Source organism: Nomascus leucogenys, chromosome 22a (genome assembly GCF_006542625.1).
Source record: "Nomascus leucogenys isolate Asia chromosome 22a, Asia_NLE_v1, whole genome shotgun sequence".
Classification (NCBI taxonomy): domain Eukaryota; kingdom Metazoa; phylum Chordata; class Mammalia; order Primates; family Hylobatidae; genus Nomascus; species Nomascus leucogenys.
Genome location: NC_044402.1, coordinates 132,816,310 through 132,834,181, shown reverse-complemented (window position 1 = coordinate 132,834,181; position 17,872 = coordinate 132,816,310). Strand labels below are relative to the sequence as shown.

Here is a 17,872-nt window from a genome sequence, read left to right as displayed (position 1 = left end):
TCTGAAAAATGTCAGCACCTCATTAAGATATATCTCTGGTTGAAAAACTGCAAGTGGGGTTAATTTATAATCTTAAATAATTAGGTACAAAATCACTTTTGCAGTAGCTCCAGGCTTCCGTATGCAAAATATTTTGTTCAAAAAAACATGAGGAAGAAAGAAACCTTTTCCTGATTGGAACAAAACCAGGCTGTTTGGAGTGATGGAGGACGGGAGGGAGGCGGAGTGGATTCTGGCTGCTTCTTAGAGCTACGAACACAGGGCAATCATCCTTAGTAGGGGCAGCCTGGCAGTGAGAGAAGTCAAAGGTGCCAAGAAGCAAGTGTCTGAAAAGGACTGGGCCGAGAGAGGACGGGCTGGAAGTGAGCAGAGAGAGGCAGGTCATGCCTGTGGTGGAAAGGACGCCAACTTGCTAGGGAAGGTCCTAGTAACTGCAGAGGACAGAGGCAGTGGGGTGGCTAGAGCAAACAAGCGGCTACTCCACAAGCCCCAGTCCTCACACTAGGGCCACCATCACTGAGCAAAGCTCAGGCTTCCCCTGAAAAAGGAAGAGACGAACACAGTAAGATTAAGGCGTGAATATCTAGACTGAAGCACCATTGCACACAATCCACTTATACCCAGCAGAATGTTCGCTTTCTCTTCACAGGTGGCTCACTGCAACTTCTGCCTCCTGGGTTCAAGCAATTCTCCTGCCTCAGCCTCCCAAGTAGCTGGGACTACAGGCGCCCACCACCATGCCTGGCTAATTTTTTGTATTTTTAGTAGAGATGGGGTTTCACCATGTTGGCCAGGCTGGTCTTGAACTCCTGACCTCAGGTGATCCACCCACCACAGCCTCCCAAAGTGCTGAGATTAAAGGTATGAACCACCACGCCCAGCCAAATATTTGCTTATTTATTTATTCATTCATTTATATTTTAGAAACAGGGTCTCGATCTGTTCTCAATCTGATCAGGTGATCCTCCTGCCTCAGCCTCCTAAGTAGCGGCAAGGCAGAGAGAAATTTTGATGTGGAAAGGGGGACTTCAGCAGTTGAAGTTGGCTAGCCTCTCTCATTTCCAAGAAGGAGAAATGAAAGGTACTTGGGAGAATGATGGGTCTTAAAGGAAAGAGGAGTGGAAAGCAAGGTTGAGGTTGGAACACAAGAAAAAAGGCTTGGAACCTAGTGACGAATAAAAGGATTCCCAAGTAGCACGGAAGGTTCAGCTGAGAAAGCCCCAACTGGTACACGACATAATTCTACAATGTCCAATTCTCAGAATGGAATGAGTTAAGCAGGGAGGAAAAGATCTGCTCAGCTACAAGGAAGGGGCAGAGGCTTGAAGGATATGAGAAGATGGCAGGTGGGGAAACTCAACCTTGACTGATGTCAGGTCCCTGGAGCTGGGGAGGGGGACTGCAGCACAGCAGAGAGCTCAGTTATACATAAAAGGCAGCTTCTCTCCTGTGAGCAGCAATGCTCCAGGACGTGAGAGGAGAGGCTGGTTGCAGGAAGACTCTGGAGTCCATGCATTTCTAGCACAGAAGACTGGCAGAAAAGAACAAGGAAAAAGTTACCATTGTAAGGGCGTTTTATCTTTTATTCTGAATGAGAGATTGGAAAGTTTTAATGGAGAGACAAGGCTTAAGATTCAGAAGGATCACTCTGACAGCTGTATGCAGAGGAGATGACGTGGGGCAAGAGCAGAGGCTGCAAGGACAGTCAGGAGGCCACTGTATTTGTCAAGGTGAGAGAGAACAGCTTGGACCCAGGTATTAGTGCCAGTAGTTAAGGAAGGGGGCTGATTCTGGAGGCATTCAGAAAGCAAAGCAGCGATGACACACTGGCAGACTGGATGCAGATGTAGCATGAGAGAAAGACCAAAGTCAAGAATAACCCCGTGGTTTTTGACCTAAGTAAATGGTTGAAACAGGCGACTTCCATAGTACACTCTGGGTTCTGACTAATCCTATACAGCACACAGCAGGGATGTCACAGGAGATGCAAACTGAGGACAGCTAATCAATTGTGAGACCCTTCTTTTATTATTCTGATCTTTGGCCCTAAGATTCTAAGGTTCTGAGGTCTAAGGACTTAGTTACTAAGTCAGAGAATAAGACTCTCACAACCAACATGTGAGAAATACACTAAAAATAAATTATTCAGCATTTATTGACCTAAAAGCCTGAGCACTAGCTTAATGAATGCATACATGTCCAAGATTTTCTTGTGAGTGTTTAAAAAAAAATTTAGTAGGCGTTAAGAAAACGTTGGAACACTCTTTCTATAGCTCACCATGCCTGCTCCAGAAAGTAAGCCATTCCAATAGACTAAGGAAAAATACACAGCTTTCTCCACTTCAACTCCAGGTGAGAGACTGGTGGCTACACAGCAGCTGTGGCATGATGCTGTTGGCCCTGCTCTGGCTCCTTCTAAGTCCAAACCTTTACGCCAAAAGAAGTCACCACTGCATGCAAAACCAGCCTCAGACTTTGGCCACACAGGCTTCAGAGACCCTCCTCCTCATCACTGGATTCTTGATGCAGGGCTACCCCTTGCCCGTTGGCCTTCTCTGGCTCCCTGACCCTCCCATCTGGTTCCGAACTTTGTTTCCCCGGCCCTTGCTAAACTCAAGCTTTCCTTGCCAGCGTTTTGAGGAAGGACCATCTCTTGGATGTGAGTCTGGAATCTGACCTCTCATTTCATGCATCTTGATTGTGGGTAAGAGATACTCATCCCAGGACTAACCAACCAGGTCTACCTCTCATGTGGTCGCTTGGTCTGGGTAGGGTGTTTCGATAACCACAGTACAAGGAGTGTGGTTAGTGGGCTTTGCCCTACAACCCTGTCTCTAGTCCAAACTCTCATTACTTCCGATCTGGCTTGGTTTGCACTGAGGCCCACAGCCCCTCCTGGATCCTGTGCCTACTTCACACCTGCTCTCTAGTCCCTAATGCCAGTGGCCTGGGCACCAGACACTACCTCCAACAGAAACCCCAGAGGCCAACTGAGTTACAGAGTTTGCCACTTTCTAGTGCTTCTTTTATGACCCTCATATTTTAGAAGCTCATTAGATTGGGCAGCTTTTTATTTCTTGGGTCTGACTTTGGCAGGCAAAATTCAGACTCAAAGTTCTTTTCTGTTAATTCAAGTTAGCTTTCTTCTATGGGCTTTTATTTTCTGTTTAGTTAAACTTTCACAAAAATAAGCATTTATAAAAATATAAAAGCTACACATGTTTTCAAAAAACATTAGAAAATACAAAAAAGTAGAAAAAATTACTCACAGTTTTACTACCCAAACATAACCGCTATTGGCATTCGATTTTATTTCCTACTGGTCTTTTTCCATTCATTTTTTCCCCTATGCATGCTCCTACCCCCACCAAAATATGATTGCTGGCATACTGTCCTCATAATTCCTTCTTTGTTTTCAGATAGCATTTGCCTCTTAACTCTTAAAAAAATCTTTAAAAGGGTCCTTTTTTTTTTATTAACCCAATATTTAAGAGCCATAAAAACCAAATATAATGTGTATAACTTGTTTGTTTTGTTTTTTTTTTTGTTTTGTTTTGTTTTTTTTTTTTTTTTGAGACGGAGTCTTGCTCTGTCCCCCAGGCTGGAGTGCAGTGGCGCAATCTCGGCTCACTGCAAGCTCTGCCTCCCGGGTTCACGCCATTCTCCTGCCTCAGCCTCCTGAGTAGCTGGGACTACAGGCGCCCGCCAACACGCCCGGCTAATTTTTTGTATTTTTTTTAGTAGAGACGGGGTTTCACCGTGTTAGCCAGGATGGTCTCGATCTCCTGACCTCGTGATCCGCCCGCCTCGGCCTCCCAAAGTGCTGGGATTACAGGCTTGAGCCACCGCGCCTGGCCGTATAACTTGTTTTGATCCCAATTCAGGCAAATCTATAGGAGAAAGCAAAGAAATCTATTACAGACTGGGTTCAGAATGACACCAAGTCATTAGTAGTCCGTGTTAGGTGTGCTAATGGCATTGTGGTACATAAGGAAATGTCCAAAATTTTTTCAGCTTCATACTAAAATATGTATGAGCGAAATGACATATCTGTGGTTTGTTTTAAAACACTTTGTCTTGATAGTTGAATCTGGGAGGTGGGGAGGATGGGTTTATTGTGCCCTTTACTTTCATGTGTTTGAAATTTTTCACAATAAAAATATTAAAGTATACATAGTTAAAATAGTTTTAAAGTATTGTTATGAAAAACAGCAGCCCCCATCCCTCTCTGTTACTTCCCAAGAGTAACTACTTTTACTTCTTTTAAAAGAGTATTTGGATATTAACTTTCTACATAACCTGTCTGCTACTTCCTGATTTTTTTTAGGCATTATTTGCAAACTTTTCACTACAGAAGATAATTTATTTTTTCTTCCATACACACTCCCTCCCCCACCATGCCCACATAACTATTCAAGTCCTTAATCCTCCTAATACATGACAATGATCAGAATTCATTTTATCAATCTACTATTATGGTTACATAATACTAAGTGTTACTTTTCTTTTCTATACAACTTTTTATTCTCCCTGGAATTAATAACTTTTTATTTGCTTGATTTTTCTGCGTGCTATGCATATTAATCTACCCCAAACTTTCCACCAACTGTCCATTTGGTTCTCAAGGTATGGTCCATGTACCCCTAGGGATCCCTGAGACCCTTCCAGGAGTCCAGGAGGTCAAAACTATTTTCATAAAAATACTAAGGCAGTGTTTGTCCTTTCCACATGCTGACATTTACACTGGTGGCACAAAAGCCCTCGTGGGTAAAGTGGCTGCCTTGGTGCAAATCTGACAATGGCACCCAGCACACCTGTGGCTACTGCACTCCAATACCTCATACTCGTATTGAACAACCAAATGCTCTGGACAGAAGAGTAAAAACTATTAATTTTACGATGTCTCAACCCTTGATTGCTTGTCTTTTTCACTTTTGCTGCATGTAGAGGTATGCTGGCGGTCTTGAGGAAAAGCATTTACATAACTGAGTCGTGAAGTGAACTGATTGCTCATTTTATGGAACACCATTTTTACTTGAAGGAACAAATGACACACAAACTATAGTTTAGACTTGGGTATTTTGGGGAGATAAGACAGCACACTCTCTGGTGTCTGTTTTTTATTTTTTTTCATCCACACAAGGTCTCATTATGTTGCCCAGGCTGTGCAATCCTCTTGCCTCAGCCTCCCAAAGTGCTGGGATTACGTGGTGTGATCATGGCTCACTGCAGCCTTGACTTCCCAGGCTTAGGTGATCCTCCCACCTGAACCTCCTGAGTAGCTGGGACTACAGGCACATACCACCACATCTGGCTAATTTTTGTGTTTTTAGTAGAGACAGGGTTTCGATATGTTGCCCAAGCTGATCTCGAACTCCTGAGGTCAAGCAATCTGCCCACTTTGGCCTCCCAAAGTGTTGGGACTACAGGCGTGAGCCACTGTGCCTGGTCCAACCAACTTTTGAGAAACTATTAAAGTTTGGTGTAGTACAAAAATGAATAGCCACAATTATCTGAAAAAGTTATTAAAATGCTCCTTTCTCTTCCAGCTACATATCTACATATCAACCAAAACAACTGATTCTAACAGACAGAATGTAGAAGCCCATGAGAGGATCCAGCTTAGCGTCTTCTTCTTTTTCTTTTTCTTTTATTTTTTTCAGACGGAGTTTCACTCTTACTGCCCAGGCTGGAGTGCAATGGCATGATCTCAGCTCACTGCAACCTCTGCCTCCCGGGTTCAAGTGATTCTCCTGCCTCAGCCTCCCAAGTGGCTGAGATTACAGGTGCCCGCCACCAGGCCCAGCTAATTTTTTGTATTTTTGGTAGAGATGGGGTTTCACCATGTTGGCCAGGCTGGTCTTGAACTCCCGACCTCAAGTGATCTACCTGCCTCGGCCTGCGAAAGTGCTAAGATAACAGGCGTGAGCCACCACACCTGGCACTTAGCATCTTCTTTAAGACAGACCTGAAGGACAGTGTAGTAGCCGTGACAGGGATACTGACTATCTGGCCCTTTACAGGAAAAGTCTGCCAGCCCTGATCTCAGTGATTCCTTCACTTCTTTCCTGTATTGGATTATTTGTTTCCTGGGTCCCATGTCTTCCTCTTTCTTCATTTACTCCTCCTTCATTTTGGTGAAGCACATCTTCTGGTGGCTTCCTGAGAAAGGGTGTATGAGATGGACATTTTTGTTGAAGCTTTGTATGTCTGAAAATGTCCTTTCCCACCCTTTTGATTGATAGCTTCGTTGGGTACAGAATTTTGGCATGGAGATCACAGTCCTTCAGAAATTAGAAAGCTTTGTTTCACTGTCATCTAATTTCTAGGGTTGTGGTAGAAAAATCTGAAGTTATTCTGATTTCTGATTTTATTGTATGTCTTTTCTTTGTCCACAGTGTTCTGAAATTTTATAATGATGTGTCTGGATGATGTGTCTCCACCCCTGTGCTAGGCAGTGTGCCCTTTTAATATGGAAAATCACATCTTCCAGGAATGGGGCATTTCCTAAAATTATTTTGTTGATCATTTCTTTTCCTCTGTTTACTTTGTTCTCTATTTCTGGAACGGTCATTGAACAGATAGTGTATATCTTGGACTAGTCTTCTAATTTTTTATCTTTTCTATCTCTTTTTGGGACAACTCCTCAACTTTACCTTTCAGTAGGAATCTTGAATCTTTAATTCTTCTAACCTGTGTTTAATTCCCAAGAGCTCTTTTTTTCCCTCCAAATGTTTCCTTTTTAAAGTATCAAGATTTTGTGACACAGCTACTTTCTTTTTTAAAAAAATTCCCTAAAGATATAAGTGATAATTTCCTTTCCCTGCTAGTGTGTTCTAGTTACTTTTTCCTGTTTGTTTACTTCATTTCCTGTTTGTTTACTTCTTTCCTGTTTTGTTTGTACTCCAGTTGAATTACACATATACTTAAGAGCCCAAGGGCTAAGTGTAAACTCTGGACAGGGTTTCATCAAAGTAAAATAAAGCTATTGTTGAATCAATGCATTAGTAATAGCCTCCCTATTTTACATTAGAAGCTTCCCTCGGGTTGTCTCTTCATACATGGAAATGAAATCCTAAAAAGCTCTGATTGTGTGGGTGAAGCTTATTGTCTGTAAGCTTTACCGTAGGGAAAGACAGCTGGGCTGCTGATTGGGAAACTATTAAGGTTAGTATCTTTATGTTTTTATTCCTCACTATTCAGATTCCTCAGAGATTTTCCCATGTCCCGACTCATGGATATAGGGCTGGTGACCAGAATTCTGGGGCTGGCAGCAAAAAGAAAGCTGACACTCTTAACATTCAGTATGCCAACATTCACACAATCTCCCCCAAGGTGTCACTGCCATCAAGCATGTTTGATGTCCTCCAGTTCAGACACCTCTTACTTTACCCTGTCTAGAGAACACATTTCTGATCTTCCACTAAGTTATAGGAGGGGCAATTTTTAAAAATAAACTTTCAATACTGTTGTTAGCCTCATTCTCCCCCAACCCTCTCCCACTTTCTAGAATTATCTGGTACTGTCAATTTCTGAATTGTTTAAGGTTCTGCTGCATAAACTGGGTTGTTTCTTGGCTTTCTGTATTGCTGGCTCAGGATTCAGCTTTCTCAGGACTGCTAAGTCAGTTACACTCATCCATCTGCTACCCAGATTCCAAAATTTTGTTGCTGTTGTCTCCTCTCCCACTCTCTTTGTCCTTGTGGGTTTATGTCTTTAAAAAAAAATGCCTCTACTGTTGTTTTAGTGAGGTTTTGGGAGGGAATGAAAGTAAATGTGGGTATTTGATCCTCTATCTTTATTTGGAACCTCTTTATAATTAAATATCTTTTTTTACTTCCATTTAATATTACAGTATAAACACTTCCCATGTTCTTCCATGGTCTCTGTCAACAACTTTAATAACTGCATATATTCCATTGAGAAGGCACCAGGGCTTACTTAATCATGGCCCTACTTCTGAATGTTTGGAGTTGTTACGGTTGCAGGGAGGGGACTAGTTTCTCTTTCATGTATCTCTCTCCTGCTGTTCCCTATGATACGCATAGGTACATCCCGACAACAGGCACAGACATCTTTTTCCTTATGCCTAGAAACCCCTGCTGACATCCTTCTCTCCTCTGTTCTTAGTCTGTGGTTTCACCACCTTGTGCCTTGATTATAGCACCATCTTGCTAATTCATCTTCACCGCTCCAATCATCCTGCATGACAATGCACCACTGACCTTTCTACAATCAGCTTTCTCATGACACTTCAGAGGAACCCTAACACCTACAATTCATTTGTGATTCTCCAGTTTGATTTCACCCCACCTATGTAAACTTCCCACTTTACCTAACGTCCTCCTCCAAACAGGCTCTGCTCTCCTAACTGCAGGCTGGGCTGCCCCTCCTGCCTTTGCCAATCCTCATTCAATCCCACTTACACCCTGTCTCCTGCATAAGCCTCCCTGGCATCACTCTGCTTACTCAATTTCTTCCTTCACCTGATAACAGACAAGAAACCTGTTCTAAGCGCTTAGGGTCAGTCTTGGCTTCTAAGTGGGGCCGACGGCTCTTCCGAGGCAGGGACTCTGACATTTCTCTATGATGGCTACTCCATACCTCCCTTGTCTTACCACCATGGCACCCAAGCCAGTGCCAGGCACATGGTGAGTGCTTCATGACTCATGGAACGGAAAAGAGGTAAGTGGAGAAAGAACACGTGTAAGTTGTTACCTTGCCCTCTGGAGTCAGTGTCCAGATCACAGAGAAGGTCAGCTTGTCAGACATGGGGTTGAGGCTGCACAGCTCCTCACACAGCAGCCTGGGAAGCATGGGGACCACCTGTAAACAGAGCACAGGCCCATGAGCACCTTTCTCCAACCCGCTTAGGAGAAGCCCAGTGGGCAGAGTTTTGGTGAACAGCTTCAGCTTTTCCAGAGCAAGCTGAAGATGGAGGTGGCTCTGTTCCCAAAGACTCTGCAGAAAGACCACACTATTGTATACTTTTCCATGCGCCTCTAGAGTCAAATAGGAATGTGAGCTGGGAAAGTGAGGAGAACTGGTAAGGGAAGACAAAGTACAATGAAGGCAATGGAAAATAGCTACACTGTATTATCTACCAAACCTGAAGCTCCAGACTCAAGAAGTACTTGTGCTTTTGGATATAAGCACTCCAGTTGAATTATACATATACTTGAGAGCCCAGGGGTTGAGTGTAAACTCTGGACAGGGTTTTGTTAAAGTAAAATAAGCTATTGTTTTGTTGAATCAATGTTTTAGTAACTGAATATACCGCAATTTACCAAATTACATGTTGGAACATTAAGAGAATACTTCAATAAAATATCACTAGAGTGATAAAACTGAAAGGGTCATATATCCAGGTTTCCTAGATGAACATTGTGATAAACTAGTTAACCATTTTCCCATTTTTTAAGCCTAAATTATTTCTTCTCCTTATTGATCTTTCTGTTCCATAATAAACTGAGTCAACGGTATATACTCTTTAATTAAAAATTGTTTTTCAGCTTACTTTCAAATGATGACTTGCAGTTGTCCCAAAATATTACTTGTTTTTTTCTAGTGTTCCAAAGATGAAATGAATATCTCTATCTGTATCTCCTGAAAATACTTCAAAAACTCTCTCCCATCTACCACTATCTGTTCCTTTTCCCATATTTTCCTTGATTAATGGCAGGACCATCCACCCCACCTCTCTAACTAAAAACATCAGTAGTACTAGCCATTTACTCAACATACTTACTATGGCCCACTTTGGCTTGCAATGTTGAGCATGGATAACACTGTAACCCCATGCTAGGTAACTGAGAAGTGATAGGCAAAGGGTGGCCATGCTGTAGTTGAGGTACATTCAGCAAACTATGTTTCTTTACGGGCAGAAACAGAACAAACCCCAGCGGCTTCTTATTCTGCGTGAAGTATCTGCAACTGTACTCTACTTTAGTACAGTAAATATCTTTGGTATGGAATAGTAAATTCTAGAACTCATGGCCCACACCAGTAACAAATAATTGGCAATCGTCTGGCATTTCTAAAGAACGCCATATCTTTTAACATCTGTATGAAACCTAATGACTACCTGATAACTTTGGTAACAGCTTTTCCTAACAGCCTTCGGTAACAGCTTTTACAGACAACTACTTTTGAAATTTTTTTCTTGCCATTACTTTTGCACCATCAGTTCAGACAATACTATATTTTCTTTGCTAACTTATTTTGTGATGCATTAGAATGTAATTCAAATATTTAACATTTTCTTGTATATGTCAAGTGTTTTATAAAATGATACATCTTCACCTGTTTAAAAATAGTGCACAAAATGGAGAAAGCTTCAATATGATACCATCTCATGGTTGAATGATAAAGATTTCACCTACTCAGCCTCTGGGCTATCCTAGGGACTGAACTGGCACCCTCCCCGCCCCCCGCGCAGTTATATGTTGAAGCCCTAAACCCCAGTGTGACCATATATAGAGACAGGGTCTTTCAGAGGTAAGTAAGGTTAAATGAGGACATTTACCCTTGCAACTTCTCTGTCAACTGCAAGCATTCCAAAATAAATGAGCTTATTAAAAAGAAAGTCAGTGTTTTCATTAATTGGTGTGTGTTACACATTTAAATATGAAATAAATGAATGCTAATTATCTAGTGAAAACCTAATCTGTTTCTATATGTTGGAATTTGGGGTTCAGATATTATTCGCAAAAAGGGCCTCACCACTTAAAAAAATACAACAAGGTCTAAAGACCTTTTTACAATGAGTGAAGTGCAGACTCAGCAGCAGCATGGTGCAGGAAAGACAGCAAAGGCTTTGCCACCTGAGAGACTTGGGGGCTAATCCTGGGCCCACCGCTTCTTGTACAATTTGGGCAAGTTGGTAAAATTTTGAGTCTTGGTCTTCTTATTGGTAGAACAATACTGAAGATGCTCAGTGAAAGTCAGCTCACTGGCCAGCCCACGGTATCCAAGGTGCGCTGTCACCGGGCGCAGGCATCCCCTTCAGCCTTGTGCCCTGGCCCTCTTCCGGGGCACGGACAACACCAGTCACACGGGCCTTCCCACTGCACCCCCTTCACCTGTCTGTGTGCTGCTCCAGCTCTTGCTTGTGCTGGTCCCTCTTTCTGGAACACCTTTCTGGACATTTTACATCTGGCAAACTCTTGTACTTCCTTTCAGATTCAGCTCATTGCCACTGCTAAAAGGTTTATCCAGAATCCCCTAGGCAGAGTGTGTGCTGTGTTTTACACACCTCCCCTGTTCTTTCAAAGAGGATTTGGGGCCATCCTACACAGTCAGCCACTTACTCCATCCTCCCTGCTCTTCCGCTGCATTTACCACACTGTCCTAATTGCTTCTTCAGGTGCCTTGAGTGCCACAGACACTGAAACCTCAGGAGCAAGGGCCAGCCCTCACTCCTGTCTCTCTCTATACCTGATGCATGGTAGGCACTTACAGTGTGTAGACAACTGACTGGCTTCTGCCCAGGAGATGGACCACCTCTTTTTTTCTATGTTTACTGCATCACATAAAACATTTTATGAAACATACTAGAGACTTATATTTAAGCATCTTGACAAAAAAACTTCATCAACAACTATTATTTTAAGTATAAGCTACACTGTTTTGGCTACTAACCTCCTAAAACTTATCAGCACATGCAGTGGTTGTGCAGGCTACAAAAACTGTGTGGTGTCCTATATCTTACACAGAAGACATTTTATTAATCACACTGCAATGGTCAGTTACCAATCTAAGTGCTCATGAAAAAGCTGAACTTTAAAACTTTTTGGTTACTATAATTATATTTAATTTTTAAGAAGTATTCTTTATAAAAGACATTTACCAGGTCTTAAAGCAAAATTCAGATGAAATTCTCATAGAAAACAGTCTTTAGGTCTATATAGTTTTGTAAATAGATGGTTATTCCTCTATGTTTCAAAGGAAAAGGAATTAAGAGGTTACAATCACATTTGCGGTTTGGCACATCACAGCCTCTCATAAATGGGGCCTAATTCCTGCCAGGGTCACTGTGAATGTGCTCTCCCACAACCCCAGGCACAGTGGGATCCCTGTGGAGGAGGGCTGGAAAGGAGAGGCAGGCAGCCCCTTCTGATCAGCTGCTTTCTCAAATCCAAGTCCCATTATGTCAGGGGGAGACCCACCTGGACCATGGCGCAACAGTCCATGCACACAGGTCAGCTACATGAGGCCTGCCATGGTTCCTGAGAGCGTCTGGGTCAGGCTGATAAGTGTGGAACACCATGTCTGACTGGAAAAGAAAGGTCTCTCCAGGAGCTAGGAAACTCCTGGCTATCATTAGAACTGTGCAAATGTTCATACATTCCCTGACCCCTTGATCCTCTTCCCCAGTCTTATCCTGTCTTATCCTCATTAACTTTGCTATGCAGTGTGAACCACATGGATAATTCCTTCAAGGTTCTTTATTTCCCTCACTTCTACTATCCCAGCTCCACAAACCCCACGATCGATCTTATAATCACCCTTTCCTACTTCTGCAAGTCCTCACTGAGCAGTGATGGAGAAAACAGCTGGGCCGTGTGAAGGTGAGTTGCTAAGCTGTCTTAGTTCTTACCTCCATGAGGGTTGGCAGGCCTTTCACCTGTCTTTGTTAGTTCCTTCCCCGTACCCCTCAGATGAGGTCCCAAAATGTTACTACTCTCCTCAGACCTCTTACCTGACTGCCTTCTCAATCTTTCTCAGCAGAAAACCTCAACTCTTCTTCACAGAGAAAACTGAGATCATCAGACTCAATCTGTTGCAAGCAACCTTCTAGCTCTTTCCTTTGGCCAATTTCTCCCAGGCCCACTCACTTTACATGTGTGCCCTGGTCTCCTGCCATCTCACAATGAGTGTCTTCCCTGTCCAAGGCCTGGCCCTCTGGCCTTGTGACTCCACATACCTCTACAATGCCCTCTGGACACCATGAACTGGATGTCCCATGAACATTTCAAACTCTACATGGAGAAGACAAAGTTCAGCATTTTCCTCCCTTCTTCATCTGTTCCACTGACTACATTTCCTACCTCTGTTAAGAGCAGCGCTCTGTCCCAAGTTAAATAAGCAAGGAAGCAAACGACCACCCCTCCCTCAAAACCACCAAAAATCAAAACACCACACCCATGTCTCCCCACACTCCTCACCCCTGTCCCCAGAACACAGCTGGGGATTAGCCTGTGATTCTTCACTCTCCTCTCTCTCCCTTCTACATCCAATCACTTTCCAAGCCTAGATCTGACATTCTAACTCTCTCAAATGAGTCTTTTCCTCTCCTCCTTCCACTGTTCAAGTGCGGATATGTCTCTCTTCCTCTCTCAGGATAAAAACCAGTGACAATTCTGAAGTAGAAATTATTCCAGATAAGACTTGTTTATTCTCCAGACTTCTGCATCTTCTTACTAATCTCCACTCAATGATAATCTGCAATTCCATTTATATTAGGACACACTGGCTTTACCTTCCCAATAGCTAAGGAGCTGAATTTAGTAAATGGACTTTTGCATGTCCTATGGATGAAGGAGGGCCTAGAGGGTTCGATGGGGCCAAGAGGTTTTTGGAAAAGCCTGGACCCTCAATGTTCAGTGGCTAAGGTCACAGGTGGCCAAGAGTTCCCCACGGGGAAGCAGGAGTAGGACCCTATCTCCAAGGGGACAGCAAAGCTAACAGTGGGAAGCTAACTTCTCCATTTTCCCTGCCCTTTGCTTCTCCCTACTTCTTCTTGTGTGATATGCATTGCCAGAATTGGGAAGAAACTACAATTTGAAGTAACTGAAATGCTGCTTGTTCAGAATGTCCATTTGGCACTAGGCTGAAGACATCTATTGTCCTAGTTCTCCTGGGGTCCAGTTAGATACTACCACATTGGTAAACTCTCAAGATTTTGTGAGCAAAGATCTCTATGTTGGGGTAGTTATTCAGAGCCTCAAGAGGATATGACTGGGGGAAAGGGCCCTGGTACTGATGGCAATTTTCCTGCCTCTGGCCTCACTATCCTTCAACCACACAGTTGCTAAGGTGATTTTCTATCTTGGTCGAAGGAGACCGTATCACTTTCCTACTTGCCCTCAAAATCCGAGCTCCTTCACCTACCACTCCAGGCTTCTCTTTGTAATCTCATCCGTGGCTCTCTCTACAACTCACACCCCAAGAATTCCAAACTGCATACTGCTCCTTGAACGTTCTATGCTTTTTCTAGCCTCTACCTGGAATGCCCTCTCTGCCCATTTTTGTCTGTCTAGAAATTTTCTACTCAAAATGTGAAACTGTTCAAAACACGATTGCTTTGTGAAGCCTTCTTGGACCTTGCAGACGCTCCTCTCCCACCACCAGCCCAGGCAGATACAATCTCTCTCTCTTCTCTAACACCTCCTCACCTTTGGGGCACTTCTGTACCTGAAGGTAGCCTGATGCACTGCAAGTGTTTGCTATCTGTCCACCTCCTCTGCTTCCCCAGGGCAAGACCAGAATCTGTCTCATCTTTACATCCCTGGAACATGACACACAGCTAGTACTCAATAAATACCAAGTGGATGAAGACTGATAAGCACTTCAGGCAGCAGAAAAGGAAACGGGGCTTGAAGGATGCTAAGTCCTCTTAAGCATGCTTTGGGGCCAGGACCAAAGTTGAGTCAGGGCAGAGCTTAAGAGCTGGCCGTGGAGAAAAGGGACAGTGATGATAGGACACTGACTTTCTAAGCATTCTGGACCAGGTCTTGAGAGAGTAGAGAGAAACTGATCATTTGGGTAAATATACCACTGCCCAAAGCAGCTGGGTGGGGGTACCAACAAGACTATAAAATCTTATACTAGCCTCAGAGAGCAGAAACATCTGCTAAAGCCACAGCGGGCAGGCTGGCCAAGTTCAGCAGCAGGTTAGCCAGGACAGCCCTGTGACCAACACAAAGGGCCACAGAAGGGAAGAATCAATCATTCAGGCAAAGAGGAGCAGGAAGGACTAGCAGTGACATGGGAGCCAGATGCCCACAAGCCAAGTCATAGGGGCTTCTCCACTACCTGGAGGGGTTGCAGGGCCTCTTCTGCCCCTTTCAGCCCAGGCCTTTGCTGGCACCCCACCCACACTCCCTCAGGCTTTCAGTGCGATAACTCATTGGCCATCGCAGCCCATATCTGCAGTCTGAGAATTGGTGACTTTTCCCCCTTTTCTCCGAGGACTTCAAGGCTTTAACAACAAGGTACACTCAGCTAGCTCCCCACTTACACGCTGAAATAACTTAAAGGAAATAGATTAATTCACTTGCCAGCCAACATCTCTGTTTAAAGAGTTTTCTTTTCCATATCAACACTTCCATGAATTCAGAATTTGATCAACTCTTTGCTACACAGTTTGACGTTAACAAAACATCAACACTCTGACAACCTGCTGGTGTCAGAAAGAAACATCTTAAAACTCTTTGGACTCTACATTAAGACAGGCTTCCAATCCCAATCTTTGATCTCTATTATAAAGCAGTACCAATAAAATATCGTAGAGATTTATGGGCGAACTTTCACTTGAGCTGTTTCGCACCTAAAATAACATGAATGCTTGGGCCAATAGGCAGAAAATTTAGGTTTAGGTTTCAACTGTTTAGGTTTTTTTACTTTTACAGCTTAATTTGCTTATTTTCTAAAATTACTTTAAACTTTGCAATTACATTATATTTAATCTCCCAGAGAAGACAGCTGAGAGGCATTAACTGAGCAAATGTTGTGTCCTTCTGAGAAGGACAGGCCAAAGTTCAGGTGGGCAGCTGTCCCCTGTCTAACGGAATCATCTTTTGTCAGAAAGTTTTTTCCTGATATTTAAATGGACACTACTTAAATTTATATTTCCACCTGATTATACCCTATTGTTAACAAGAATAACCAAATACTTATTACTGTGAGCAAAATCTCAACAAAAAGAATTTCATTTAAAATTCTTTTGTTTGGTGAGGTGGTATTTGGACCCAAGACCTGTTACACTGTATACTGTCCTACTCCATGGGTTAATCCCCCAATTAGAGTTTAGATAATGACCTAAGATTGCAGTTCTGGCATCAGTCACTTATAGATCTGAATGAAATCAGTGCCACATTCCCTATAGATGGGAAACCAACTGGAACTCCAGCCCCCCTTCCCCTGTGTGATGAAGCTGGGAGAAATGATTGTGCCAAGTGAGAAAGCAGAGAATCTGGAGGGCGGAAACGCAGCTCATCCAGCTTTTCAGAAGACCTTTATAGGCAAAGTAAAGTGAAAACAGCAGAAAAGTTCCTGGACACAGTCCTTTAAGAAACAAAACCGAGTAGGAAGAAAGGTCAGAGCAGCGGTTCAAAGGAATCAGAGCGCACAGCTGCTGCTGTCCAAGGTTGCGGGCCGGCGCCACTTGTGCCTGCCAAGCTGGAGGCAGTGCCGGGCAGCAGAGGCATGCGGGCCCTTCCTCCACCCAGCTCCCCACTTTCACAACTCAGCAGCAGAGCCCCAACTCTGTAGTCCCACAGAGAAATTCTAGAACTGTGACAAACACAAAACCAAAGGAAACATGCTTAATTACTTAACCCAATTTGATTTTTTCGTTTTCTGATTTTGAAAAGTAATTCCTGGTTATAAAAGGAGAGCGCAGCAGCTGGTGCATGGCCGTGGCTTCATGGCCATGGGGGTCAGGGAGGAAGCCCTGTGTACTCAAGAGAGATACTTGTGGGTCAGAAGTTTGCGCTGCATTCTCTTAAGCTGCCTATACCTGCTCAGAGCTTGGACTCAAGTGTCACAGACATTGTGAGGGGTTGGGGGCAAAGAGAAGTTCTTAAACATTGCATATAGGTTTAGGCCAACCACAGAGGTCAGGTAGGGACACAGTATGCTTGACACAAGCAAAGTCTGGTATGGAATTCCCCCTGCTCAGATGAGGACACAGCTAGCTATTCTCACTAACTGGTCACTGAAGGTGCTGGGTCTTTCAGGCATCACTGTGCATAGAGATTACCTATTGCCCATGACACAGTTACCTGGAACAGGGTTTTGATGATCACACAGCTTCTGACTCAGAATTTCCTGGCTCTGATCAACTCTGTCTTCCTCTCTATTCACTATTCTCATTTATGGGATGGCAGAAAACACGTACATGGTGGTTCTGATCACCTAATGTGAATGGTAGGCAAAGCTGTACTTCTGAAGAAATAGGCTGTACAATTCTCCTGGAGCAGGTGGAGCTAGGGTTTCGCTCAAATATTCTAGGTTTCAGTGATCCAGAGAGTACTGTCCTGGGGCAGGGGAGAGGAGGTGCCAGGTCTTCCTAGGTAGGGCCTCCACATATTGAAGGCGGCTATGGCAGATAACAGCTCTGGCTTTCCTTTGGGACAAGAGAGCCCACCTAGGCTAGCTCCCTTTGTAGCAGGAGCAAAGGGTCTCAGACAAGGTGATTTCCACCATGGAGTGGAAGACATCACTGTCAACTGATAAGCTCAGCTACACTGGGGGAACTAAACTTGGGCCACAGGCAACAGGATCTTCAGCCCCTAGAGGATATGGCTACACTCAAAGCCTAGACTGGTACCTTCCCTTTTGAGAGGTTAGTTTTCAGGGTGGACAAGTTGAAAACATGAGAGGAACTCTCAGTAACACTCGGTAAATACCAGAAATCCTAGAAACTTTAGGGTTTTCCTGGATAGCTTTTGCTCCAGAAGTGCCAATACCTTTGTGAACATCAAGTAGGCACTTTGCTAGAAGTGGAGCCCAGAAATTCTAGAATGCACCTGTGGTGCTGCATTCTAGGGTGGATGGTGGGGATATTCCTCTGACCTTAGGGCAGTCAATGAGCAAATACCAGAATCATGTCCTAGGGCATGGGCTTGGGAGGCAGGAAGGCTCAAGC

The 17,872-nt window shown here is 43.7% G+C and overlaps 1 protein-coding gene across 3 annotated transcripts in view; it reads right to left on the bottom strand.

The window, feature by feature from the left end:
* The window catches only part of DIS3L2 (DIS3 like 3'-5' exoribonuclease 2), a 371,835-nt gene that overhangs the window by 79,691 nt on the left and 274,272 nt on the right, over nucleotides 1-17,872 (bottom strand). For all 3 annotated transcript variants that reach the window (XM_030802727.1, XM_030802728.1, XM_030802729.1), the window contains exon 12: nucleotides 8,719-8,826. In XM_030802727.1, the coding sequence (XP_030658587.1) occupies nucleotides 8,719-8,826 (108 nt within the window). The remainder of the gene's footprint in view (nucleotides 1-8,718; nucleotides 8,827-17,872) is intronic.